Consider the following 13,996-nt stretch of genomic DNA (forward strand, 5'->3'; position numbering starts at 1 on the left):
ACTTCGGTCGTATTTAATAATCTATTTGCAATGGTAACATCAGGTATTGAATGATAGCCATTAAATTTGATAGAATAGTTATGGCATTTTTAAGTGTGATTGATACATTAAAAAATTTACTAACTGCAATTAACGTAATATAAAATGCATTAATAACTTTCTGCATTTAATTTTTACTGCATCTCATTTGATTTGATTAGTCTTAGTACTTTACTGTATCATATATCAATGTAACAATACATAATGCATTAAATCTCAAATACGTTAGTGTACTATTCAGGTGTTGCATTAAGTCATAAATCACAAATATGAGTCTTGAGTTAAAAAATTATTTACTAAAGTATTAAATAACTACCTCGTACTCAAGAATTTTGTTTAAAAATGTCTTTATTACAAAGTGTAACATTGCATACGTATCTCGACTTCATTTTTATTAAATTTTGCTCGGAATACTAGTTTCAAAAAGGCGTTCTTAGCCATGTAGCCATTAGCCTAAGATTCTATGTATTACATTAAGGAATTTTCGATATTTTTTAATGGACTTAAAATTCAAAGCAATATTAATTTGAGACATTCACACATCCTTCGTATTATACTACTCAGGCAGAGTAGAGATCTGAACCAACGGAGAGACTAATTTTTGTACTACCGTGTAGCAAGTGCGGTGAAGCAGACGTCTACAAGGCTGTATGGTGAGGTGGTGTAACCTCAAGTTAAATTGGGACCCTACAGCCAAATCGGTTTTCTCCGAAATTGGATAGGCAATGATACTCCAACTACACTAGCCTGGAGGAAACTAGTCAACAAAGGAAAGATCGCAATCTAAGAGTGAGGGAGAGGGGATGAGGAGAAGAGAAAGATACTGAGGGATACAAGTAGCACTCGGCTGACGCTGACCACTCACTCACTGTGGCCTACTTTCACAGCGACGGAGGCCGAAGGCGAACCTCCAATCCGCTACTGCACTATCAATTTGAAACCAGTGCCAGAGGGTCGATCGAGTCGTGCCTCGGTACCGCCGGCCGACTGGGACGTGACATATTGCCCTGCTTTGCTTTTACATCTTTAGAGTATAGACGAATCACCTCTTAGTTCCCTATCCTCGCCATTCAGTAATGTATACTGCCGAAGAAGTCAATTCTCCGAGCAGTGGCTGCCCTTCAAATCAATCCGATAACGATTGGTTGTAAATAGTTTTAAAACCAAAATCCCTTCTACACTGATTTCAAAAACTCGTAAATGTTGAAATCATAAGATATGATTCAACTAAAAAATAATGTTGATATTAAATACATGCCCATTCGTAATTCTGGGCTATTTCCGTTTTGGGCAGGAATTTTAAGTGCACAAATCTATACGTACGGAATATTTCAATTTATTTAGAACGATTTGAAAATGTGAAAAAAACGTAATAAGTAATTCGGTACGGAATATAATTATGAACATAATTATTATACCGGTCCTTGTAGAGGACTATGCATTTTTACGGATTGTTAGTCTTCGTCACAATGTTACAAACTGAATTCACGTATCAACCCTTCCAAGCCAAAGATCATGCTGCTGAAGCATTTTCTCAGGGTGGTCTTAAAGAGAAATAGAGGAAAACCAGAGTATCCAATATTTTGAAATATAAAATGTTTATAATTGCGGTACAAGTAAATACAATATAATGTGTTGAAATGTATTTACTGAACTAAAGAACTAATAAAATGCTAACAATTTGCAATTACAATTTTCATAAAGTAAATCAGGTTTATATATGAAGCCTTCAATATGTTTATACTAATAAGCTGTTTATTTTTGTAGCGCTGTCGATTTTAACCAAACTGTTAGAGATGTTCGAAATTGCATTTTTTTTTATTGGAAAACACAGACTGTAAGAGTATTGCGCAATATAATTAGGTTTTGACTATTAGATGAATAAAATTATAATTATATACTGAAGTTATTGTATGCATAACGTGTGTCCAGTTTTACTGAAAAATTTTTTTTTCAAATTATAATTTAGATGATTTAAGTAGTTCAGAAACAATTTTTATAAACATGCTTTCAAAATAAAAGTTTTATTTTGTGTAATAGGTAAAAATAAAGTGATCTACATAAAAACGAAACGTTATAGGAAAAATTATTAGTTCATTGGATTGGTAAAATCTTTTCTTCTTAACTAAAATGTTCTTGATCAATCGTATGACGTTGTTCATATTTTACGAAATCCTGCCAAAATATTTATTCCATGAACGTTTAGGACTATTTCGGCAGGCAAGAACTAGTTTTACCCAACTTTACTAAATTGGGGCGAGGTGCCCATTATCTTCATTATACAATTATGACCAGCCAGCTATTAAATATTTTCTCGGATTGATGAAATCCAATTATATACGAATTGATTAATTAATGTACAAAGTTTGAACTAAATGGTCTTGGTTCATTTAATGTTCTTCCTCTGTTTTGATTGTAACTCCTTTTAAATGTTATTTTTTATACACCTTAGCATTCGCTGTAGGAGTTATCATCGACAGTATGTCATACGAGCCCCAGTCTCTGCAGAGTGAGGACATATAGTGTGGTGATAGCTCCACGAGCCACATAACCAAGTGCTATATTACACCAGATATTGTATCTCACATACTGATGTCACTGTTACAGGTGTGAGTGGCAGCACGTTCTCCGAGCCCCAGTCTCTGCAGAACGAGGGTCTAGTGTGGTGATAGCTCCACGGGCCACACGACCAAGTGCCATATTACACCAGATATTGTGGAACATTGTTGCGATCAGTGATATGACACAATAGCCAACTTAAGTTTTCGTTATATACTTTAACTCACTGTGAACCTTAAGTGTGGACCCTGCTATTTTTTTACTGTACTAGAGTATGTATGTCTTCATTCATTTGAAATATGCGTGACCGTAAACTTTTGTTAAAGCGTTATGCTTATGTATATAAATATACATATATGCACAATTTCGAATAGACTTTATGATACATCATCATTGTTTCGACAGTGTAAATTATATAATTTAATACTGTATTCTTGGTTATGTTCTTCAACAAGCGAGATGGTATGAGCGACCCGTTATCTTGGATGAAATGTTTCTTTACGTTGTTCTGTAACATTTATGTACAGTAAGGTATCAGTAAGAACAGCTGTTCGTTATTAGAAGTACACCTGTCTATTGATCGGCTAGTAATAAAAATATATTTATGTTCGAATTTTGTTCGCTTTTCTGATGTGTGTTATTTATTGTACCCCCAAAATTCCATGTCCTGCTACCTACCTCTCCAGTCGATCTTATACCATGTAATATACCATCTGTTACATGTGTCGTGTTTTTGAAATTAACAAACATGAGCTTGTTACATGTACACATAGTATCTAATTAGTTGATTTGATGTAAGGTACAAACTTACTTTCAATAAATAATTGTTTGTATAAAGTAATTTTACCTACCTCTTTTTTTAAGTTTAAAACTTTATTACAAAATCTTTTTTCAGTTTTTACGTGTTAGTATTAGAAAAAGCAAGGTTAATTTCGTAAATTTAGTTGTTGATGAGCTTGTTCAACATGGTTAAATGAACTTAAATTCATCTACAAAGGAACATTTTTAATCAATGTAATTTTTAATCATCATGATTATTTTTATGATTAAAAATATTATAATTTGGCTGAAAACGAATGGAAAATGTAGATAAAAATATGTCTAGGTAAAGAATAAAGAATATAAAATCCATACATATCCCATTAATAATTTAAAGATTAATGTGAGTACAATATCTGAAACATTAATGTGGAAATGTAGTGGTTTTTTTGCAATCCAGTGTTTGTTTTTCGCAACAAAGAGCTCTCATGCAATATTTAATAAATGTTATAGATAAAACATCGCCAGAATTAAAAAAATATAGTAATTGCGAATAGTAGTTATGAATAATTTTCCACTGAGTACTAAGCGAACAATAATTGTAATTCAATAAATCAAATAGTTTGTGTAAACATTTTTGTTAGGGAGGATAAGTCTGTTTGACACTTTATTTATTTAAATTTTTTTAGTACATATCTAAATGATAATATCACTAGTTGTTTTACTCAATAATAACTTAAATACAAGACCGAAGAGCATGGTACATATATAATTATTTAATTCTAGCCGATCGATAAAAAAGAGGTAAGCAACACTTTTTTTCTAGACATTAGCCTAATCTAAACACATCCGTAGCTTTTGAAATCAGGGATCAAAAGAAGTACACGGGTTTTATTAAACCCCTAAAAGTATTCGCAGGAAGTTTAGGAAACTTTTACGTTTAGCCATTTACAATTGTGAATCTTTCCATGACAATATATATCATAACAATGAGCCTAAGACTTCATAAACCTAACACTGGAGCCCCATCTGAATATAGAAGACTCCTGCAGTAGAGTCCTGAAACGTAATGTATTTAGAAAAGAGTAATGAGTAATTAAAATAGATAAATATAAATAGAATAATTATAGATAAAATAACTTTTTAGAATGGGCGTAGATATTTAGTTTTATATTGATTTGCAAAGTAAAAAAATTAAACACACTTCCAGAATGGGAAGGATGTGTCAATTCCGGAGGTACAGTGCCCTTCCCTATCAATCAAATCTCCTTATTTAAAAAAAATGTGTACAAGCAACGACTGTGTATGTTGCTGAAAATTAAAAACTGTCAGTGTAGGTTCGTAGTGGAATACATGGTTAGCAGTACAACGCCAATATTGTTACGTTAAATAAACGATTACGTTACGTAGATACGTATAATTTTAAATGTGAACAAGGCTGCATGTATCCGCTATTAGAAAGTTAGATAAATATAAGTATAACAACTAATTCAATACACGATACAGCAATATTAACAATCTTATGGTAAAAACAAGGTGGGATGGTGTAAATTATGACTTCATCATCAGTTTTCTCTCACAAGATACTCGTATTATATAAACAACTAAGAGTCATCTAAAGAGGCTATAAATACATTTTTGTTAATATATACTACTACCATAATAAACAAAGAGATCGGTTTCAGAAATGTTAAAGTAAAACATCTACATCTCAAAATATAAGATTTTAAATCATTTAACGTTAGTTATTATCTCGTAAAAGTAAAAAAAAAAAAAAAATACAGAAGTCGTCATATACCCAAAACAGAATTTATTTCGTTTTGAGAGAAAATAACAAACCTCAATAATACGAATGTCTATTGCGCATGCCTGTAAGGCATTAATTCAACCTTTGTAAAACGATGTTCCTACAATTTTAATCTCAAAAGTGGAATTAATGGAACAAAACAAAAAATCAGGCACAAACTAATGCTATACATTAAAAATGCTTTACTCTTCTTAGGCAATGTTAGTTTATAGGAAAATAATAGCGTTATACACAGAAGCATTTAATTCAATAACAATCATACATGCCCAACGACATAAAATGTTAAATCAGAAAAAAGGGTTTATACGACATAAACCCGACCCGTTTATACGACATTTTTTACTTGTCGTAAAAAATCCTGTGGATGTTAAAATGTGACCCGGCTGTGAACTGAACCTACCATCTATTTCACGAATCAGCCATAGCTGAAAAAAATCAAAGAAGCCATTTCACTTGGACATACACCATCAAGAAAATTTCGTGTCAGACATCGGAATTTATACTAGTACGTGTCGTTGGATGTGAAAGTCTGAACCAGGCTGTGAACTGAATCTACCATCTATTTCACGAATCAGTTGTAGCTGAAAAACATCAAAGAGGCCATTTAATTTGGACATACACCATCAAGAAAATTTCGTATCAGACATTGGAATTTATACTAGTACTTGTCGTTGGATGTGAAAGTCGGAACCAGGCTGTGAACAGAATCTACCTTCTATTTCACGAATCAGTTGTAGCTGAAAACAATCAAAGAGGCCATTTAATTTGGACATACACGTTCAGCTGAAATGTCGTATCAAAAATAGTGTTTTAAGCTAGTAGCTGTCGTTGGATGTGATAATCTGAACCAGGCTGTGAACTGAATCTACCATCTATTTCACGAATCAGCTGTAGCTGAAAGCAACATAAAAGAGGCCATTTCAGTTGAACATACACGTTCAGCTGAAATGTCGTATCAAAAATAGTGTTTTAAGCTAGTAGCTGTCGTTGGATGTGATAATCTGAACCAGGCTGTGAAATGAATCTACAATCTACCTCACGTATCAGCTGTAGCTGAAAGCAACATCAAAGTGGCCATTTCAGTTGCACATACACGTTCAGCTGAAATTTCGTATCAAAAATAGTGTTTTAACCTAGTACCCGTCGTTGGATGTGACAATCTGAACCAGGCTGTTAACTGAATCTACCATCTATTTCACGAATCAGTTGTAGCTGAAAAACATCAAAGAGGCCATTTCACTTGGACATACACCATCAAGACAATTTCGTATCAGACATCGGAATTTATACTGGTACCTTGTCGTTGGATGTGACAATCTGAACCAGGCTGTGAACTGAATCAACCTTCTATTTCACGAATTAGCTGTAGCTGAAAGCAACATAAAAGAGGCCATTTCAGTTGGACATACACGTTCAGCTGAAATTTCGTATCAAAAATAGTGTTTTAAGATAGTAGCTGTCGTTGGATGTGATAATCTGAACCAGGCTGTGAACTGAATCTACCATCTATTTCACGAATCAGCTGTAGCTGAAAGCAACATAAAAGTGGCCATTTCAGTTGGACATACACCATCAAGAAAATTTCGTATCAGACATCGGAATTTATACTAGTACCTGTCGTTGGATGTGACAATCTGAACCAGGCTGTGAAATGAATCTACAATCTACCTCACGAATCAGCTGTAGCTGAAAACAACATCAAAGTGGCCATTTCAGTTGCACATACACGTTCAGCTGAAATTTTGTATCAAAAATCGTGTTTTAACCTAGTACCTGTCGTTGGATGTGATAATCTGAACCAGGCTGTGAACTGAATCTACCATCTATTTCACGAATCAGCTGTAGCTGAAAGCAACATAAAAGAGGCCATTTCAGTTGGACATACACGTTCAGCTGAAATTTCGTATCAAAAATAGTGTTTTAAGCTAGTAGCTGTCGTTGGATGTGACAATCTGAACCAGGCTGTGAACCGAATCTACCATCTATTTCACGAATCAGCTGTAGCTGAAAGCAACATCAAACAGGCCATTTCATTTGGAAATACATCATCAGTTGAAATTTTGTATCAAAAATCGTGTTTTAAGCTAGTAGCTATCGTTGGATGTGATAATCTGGACCAGGCTGTGAATTGAATCTACCTTCTACTTTACGTATTAGCTTTAGCTGAAAACAACAGTCAGAAACTGAACGATTATTCTGGGTGACCTTTTAATGTACCCCGTTATACAGTAAGCTTCTTTGTGGGTACGGGTACAATATTAGAAGGATGCTACAAATATGGGTGAAGTGTGATGGAATTCACCATTAATAATCAGTATGTCAGTATCTTACGAATATAATCTGACATATTTCAAAGTACATAGTTTAAGCACTATTACTCAATCTGAAACACGACTCTTATTTGATAAGGTATCAGTTTCCTCTATCCCAGGAAATTCTTATCTTTAAAGATCTAACAGGAAATACAATTAAAGTGCACTTATAAAGGAGGAATTGACCACCTCACTGTGATCACAGATATACTTTCTACTAGGAGATATATTTTAAAGGTTATTGCGAAAGTAGTCAGTTCAAAACTCACTCATAAGTTTTATGGTTTTCCAATTACCAATTACCCTCCTTCGCTTTTGCGTAATGTCCTTAATACGTATCTTAAAAGATTGTCGGAAAAAATTTACTGATACTTTCGATTACGGTTGAAATGTTTGTTTCATCCCCTAAGATGTTTATATATCAAGGCTATAAAAAATTCTTTTTAATGTTAATGGGTTATTTTGAATCTTACAGTTACACTGTGTTGGATTTTATGCTTACAAATACGACTTATGTTCTAGTGGCATTGCATTTATCAGTAAATGCAGTGAGCATCCTCTACTTAAATTTTGCATCTTTGGTACTGATTATATCTAGAATTGTTTTGATTTTGAGTTCTATTAACTTCTATTAAGGGATAATTTGAACTTATATTAACAATTTTAGACTTATATTTGGGCTTATATAATTCTCTCCTCATTCCAGTATTATTGCTGATAAGAATTATAATACAGTTAACAACATTGTATGAATACAATTTTCAGGAAAAAGTTTCAAAGCAGGTAAGAAATGTCTCAAGTGGATTTCGTCTTACTCATTTTTCTTAAATCATTGCAGTCATAAGGCATAGTAAACGGTCTGTAGACTATCCAGTACGGCTTGATACAGAGATGCAAAAGTAGAGGTTGATAGCTGTAGTATGCAGCGTTCTATAAATGTTGAAAACGACTAATTGATGGGCTACATGAAACCTATCCATCTACATAAATCATTTTCGAGAGGATTCTCCCTCGACTCTGTATGCCAATAATAATGACGGGAAATTAGAAAATGCCACTCACTATGCAGCACTAAAAGTTTGAAGATACTTCCCTTCCGTTTGTCAACGAAGAACATTTGCGTGACAAACCTAATCTGGTATACATAACTGAATGAACGCATTGGATACTTCTTTCAGTCTACGTTAGGGAAATAAAAACTCTTTTAGCCTGTGGAGTTATTGGCATTTCTTCGATCATCATCGAAGGTACTTTCTATGTAACTAATAACGAACTTGTGTCATGGCTTAGATCGAGTTTATTGTTAAGACAGTATCATTTGTCTGAAAAACTGCGATAAATATATTCCTTAAAGTCTCCTTCTCTTTAATAGTAGACCAAAGTATTTGATAAGTGTTGTGCCAATTACAACGAGAAAGGTAATTTTTATTTAACTTTCTAGTGATAGTATCGCTTAGAACCTCTTCGCAGGTTGAACGGGTGGTCGTTGGACTACCACAAACTTACAGTTGGGTGACGAGGTCAAGTTGATACAACCCACCATGAGTTTTAAAAAACGGGCAGTAAATTTTACCATTTGTCACGCATTTGAATTTTTATAACACCTCAAATCTTCTTTTTATAAAGGGAGTTTAGAGAACAATTTGTTATAGAGCATTCTGGAAGTTTTTTCAAATTGCTAATAAGGTCTGTAAACTCAATTTTTCTTTTTTTATCTTTCTTAATTTTACATTAATGATATCATGTCTATCCTTAATACCTGTAACACCAAGTATTATACCACTGGTATCAGAATAGCGGTTGTTTTTTGGAGGGGGAAATAGGTTTAAATGCTTTTTGAGCAAACTGAGAGGCTCGTTGTCTCCTCAATAGTGCCGGACTCCCGCAGACTCATTGTCCGACGGACTACCACCTAAAAACCCCCAGTCACTGAAGACACTACCCTGGAACTTTTTAGCACATTACATCGTATGAGGCATGTGAAGATACGTCACTAGGCCTTCCCTCGTCGGGGAAATCAGAGAATTAAGGTCCCAAAAGACAGGCAGTTTTGATGAGCAATGGCGTCAGCAGAGCCCACCCCCAATGTCGCAGCATAGAGCATGGTCCTATTCCGGTCGCCAACCGGCCCTACTACGACCAAGGAGATTTTCGCCGGCTGATAGGGCATAAGGTCATTGCTGGCTAAGCTGACCCGTGCCCCTGTACTATCTGGCAGCCTGGGAAGTGCAAGAAAACTCCAGTTTTTAAGCTGTCACCCTTCGCCCAACAAGGACGTCTAACTTCACGGAGGCTGAAAGACACATAGCTAGACCCGCAAGTCGACCGGAATGATTTGGTTTGGAAAGCCGGGCTATTGCGATTAGTCAGAACATGGAACTTTGAAGCAAATACGCGTAAAACAGACAGGTGCGCTCTGCCCTTTAAGCCGCCTCTTAAGACAAGCAGAGATACTCCGGTCTATTCTAACTCGGAGCCGCACTGTGGGTGGGGGGGGGGATAAGAAGTTAGTACCACTTTTTATAGTGAAACTAATTCTTAAACTTTTTCAGAACCTAGAATCAAGAGTAGATACATCATGCAAAATCTCGGTGGTAAAGCTAACATTATCTGAAACATATAAGTAATGTTCATCGTAAAACTAGGAGGAACTTAGATCTTATTACGTGGTTTGCCCTATTTTCCAACAACGAGATTCTTGTCCGGTGCTTTAAAATCTTTAGGCAGGTGTGAAATCATGCCAAGTATGCCACCGTTGTATAAAGGAACTTCTTTCCATCCATTGACGGATGGTTATCTGAGGTTGTAAAGTTGGGATGCTTGGTGATTCAGCTAGTAATGGTGGATCAAAATCCAATGAAAACAGAAAGTGCAATATTATTTTAATTGATATTGTCCTGAAATTTGTGGGAAAAATATAGAAAAACATTGTTTAAACCTTTAAACAGTTTGAAAAAAGTCGAAAACAATTGTTTTTCTTCAGTTTGCTTATGTCACTGCAAAATCACTCCCGCACTCTAGGGACAACAGCACTTGAATGTATATATATATATATATATATATATATATATATATATAGAATATATATATATAGAAGTACAATCATTTTGACAAAAAGGTATGAATTTGATCAGAAAATAAGTAACACAATTATGAGTGTAAAAATAGAAAGAATTATTATTATTATAGGTTTCAGTAGCCAACTTCAAAATGTGTCTAAAAAGGAAGACTGAAACGGAAAAATGAAGGATAAATTATAAAACGATTGAATTTAAACATTTCATTTGATAAGATAATTAGTTATTATAGATGTAAAATTAGGTATTAGAATTTGGTACATGGTAATAAGTTACCATACTGTAAATACGAGCTTATTTGTAATTTAAAACGTCTGCTAATACTTTACAAAACCAGAGTAAAGTATGTATACCTTATGAACAAATATATGTTTGTAAATAAGTAAATTTATAGAAAGTTTTAATGTTCTTTATTGTTTTTCAGCTGTATTTTCAGACATCCTCTTACACGGTGCATACAATTTTTATTGAGGTATACGTTAAATGTTCTCAAGATACGCAAGTTAATATTAAATAAGCGTTAATTTTACAACGTTAATATTTTGGTAACCAACATATAACTACATATTATTTTAAACTCTTAATTTAAGTAAATTCTTCATCCAAAACACGTGTGCAGGAAAATGCAACAACTGTTTTATAACGTTGAAAACTATGCTTTATTTAATATTCATCACATCCAATTGCAGTGGATCTTTTGCAAAATGTTTCTGTTTAACGCTAACTAAGCCTATCGTAGAAAATATAGGAAAATTCTTCTCATATTTTAAATAATGTCATCAGACCACTCGTTCGCTATATGTAAGCGAAAACAGGCTGAACCTGTAATTAAGGGGTTTTTAATTACATTCAGTATTTATTAATATTAATATTTATAAACTGCAACTGTATCACTGACTCGTCCATCACTAATACTTTTAATCTACTATGAGTATGTAAGAAGGATGAAGTGTTTTTCATTAATAAATTAATACATAGTAATGCAAAATCAATTAGCGATGTAAACACCTACAATGACCAGCTGCGAAACCATCTAAAATCCTTGATTGTAGTTACAGTTGCATGATAAATCAAAGACATTTTTCGATTAGTTGTAAGTCTCCAAACGGATCCTCTAATCCTCCAAGGGATTTCTAACATCACATTAACAGATAACGATCTGTAACTGTTACAATCATAGAAACTCGTGAGCAATTCGTTATAAAAATATTTGTTGAATAGTATGAAATACAATACTTGGTGTATATTTTCTAAATATTTTCAAGAAATAAATAAAGCTTTAAAAACCTGTATAAATCTATTACAACAATTAGAGCGATAAAGATGGGTCCTAAACTTTTGGAAACAATATCACTTGTAACGAAAGCTGTAAAAATAAAGGAAGCTCCATCAAAGATATATAAAATATCTTTCCAACCCAAATATTGAAAACTGGAAATTTAAAATACATTCAAATATTTCGATCTTGGATATTCTCAATTAAAGGATATAAAACATATATTTTTCTTTGATGGAATGGCTATATTTCCTAAGGAAAAAAGAGTTATAAAATGTTTTGTATAGCACTATTTATTATGTATAAAGGTATTTACAACTCACTGTTACCGATTTTTAAGAAGAATACTATAAATATGTTATTGTTAGACCGGGAGATGTAACTAGTAAATATACAGAGGTAATTAAATAAAATACAAAAACGTTTTACATTTTAAATATTATTTTAATAATTTAATAATAATTTCATACAAATTAAAGTTTGGTTAGTTAGATAGTTTTGACACTAATTCATCACAGTCCACAATATTTATTTAAAGTTTCACACAGGCCAATCAGACATATTTGCTAAAAGTGTAGTGCGAAGGATAAGCTTATTTTAACCTAATATTAGTACTTAAAAATTTGGACTTATATTCGAAATTGCAAAACTCACTTCTTTTCCAGTTTTTAGTTTGGTCTGTATTTTTATTTGATGACTGCCACAGCTAAGACACCCACCTCACAATTAAATGTTGAAGATAACAAACGGTATCAACACACGCATCGCTTTCCTGGAAGTTTGCTGGTATTGTTTTCTACGTTTTCCAGAAGAGAGCGTTTTTGAATCCAGTTTTTAACGAAGTATCTGAAGGACATCAACCCAGTTGTTCACTCTCTTGAAAATTTACATGCATATTTTAGGTAAATGGTTTTAATACTCCATTGAGATGACACCCTTGATAGGGAAGTATTCATAAAATTACACTTATGCAAAAACAGTCAATAAGCTCGTCTTGTACAATCAAATAAGTTTCTTTCATAAACTGTTTCTAGGCGGGACATTTAGTGTAGTCATCTATAGCCATGATAACCTTCCATAGACCGAGTTTCTTTTTAAAACCTTCCACTTTTTTGACAGCTTAAGATATTTGTGTTCTTTTTTGCGATTATTTATTTAGTTCGTAAACATTTTAAACAATTCATTAAGAAAAGCGAGAAAACCCTTATCAATAAATGTGTAAAAAACTTTCTTGATTTTCATCCTTTAGGTAAACATATATTTTGTGTCTCACCTCAAAAAGGGCGTCGCCAGGGGACAACCAACGAGAACTACTGTAGAATAAAATACACGAGTGGTCAGATCCCTTGTCCTTGCGCATTTGGTAAAATTCTCATCTTTTTGGGAGTAGTTGTTATGTGGTTGATTGCACCAATACAATCTTAGATATATCATGCAGTTATTTACTGCGATATTCAGCTAGCAATACTTCTCTAAGGATTATACAATGGGTGCAAATCGTACTGGTCGCTTTTGCCCAAACGAAAGATTGAAGCCTCATTATTGACCCGACACTGAAGTGCTACCATCAGTACATATTCTCCAACATACATTTCCCAGACAATGTCACATATTGGCTTGTCTGGGTGGAGTGATGTGTAGCGTGTCCTGTTGTCAAGGCAACACGTTCCAAGAAATAGTGTTGAATGCGCCTGCGAGTCTCTCACCAGAACGCTCTTCGTACGATGACGTACCAATCTAATTCGTTTATGCTTCATTTTTAAAATATAAAAGTAATTTATGACACTCTGGGTATGTCAGTACTAATTAAATTATTCGATATGACATTATAAACCTAAAATAGCGTGAAGACAATAATAATACGTTATTTTATTGATCACTGACGCTCAAACTAGGCAGTCCTGGTAGGATTTCGCATCGCCTCAAGGTGCCACGGCGCACACTTAAGAGGCACTAGAAATATCATCTCACCGGCCTATACCTCATTGATACTCAAAATTATATCCATATTATATGGTTTAAACTGGGGCATATCCCAGTAGTCTTGAGTAGGAACTGGAAATAAATTTCATTATACACCCAACCGATATAAATAACCTTATCTAAAATACATATTATAAATGTATAGGTGTAATGTTCAGCATTAACTTGACTATCACAAACTTCA

General features: G+C 33.7%; 1 protein-coding gene across 2 annotated transcripts in view; it reads left to right on the forward strand.

The window, feature by feature from the left end:
- The window catches only part of LOC124369220 (LIM/homeobox protein Lhx5), a 79,956-nt gene extending 76,741 nt beyond the window's left edge, over window positions 1-3,215 (forward strand). For both annotated transcript variants that reach the window (XM_046827068.1, XM_046827069.1), the window contains exon 8: window positions 2,647-3,215. In XM_046827068.1, the coding sequence (XP_046683024.1) occupies window positions 2,647-2,708 (62 nt within the window). In that variant the 3' untranslated portion in view covers window positions 2,709-3,215. The remainder of the gene's footprint in view (window positions 1-2,646) is intronic.
- Window positions 3,216-13,996: the final 10,781 nt, after the last annotated feature.

The sequence above is a fragment of the Homalodisca vitripennis genome, chromosome X (assembly GCF_021130785.1).
Source record: "Homalodisca vitripennis isolate AUS2020 chromosome X, UT_GWSS_2.1, whole genome shotgun sequence".
NCBI classification, from domain to species: domain Eukaryota; kingdom Metazoa; phylum Arthropoda; class Insecta; order Hemiptera; family Cicadellidae; genus Homalodisca; species Homalodisca vitripennis.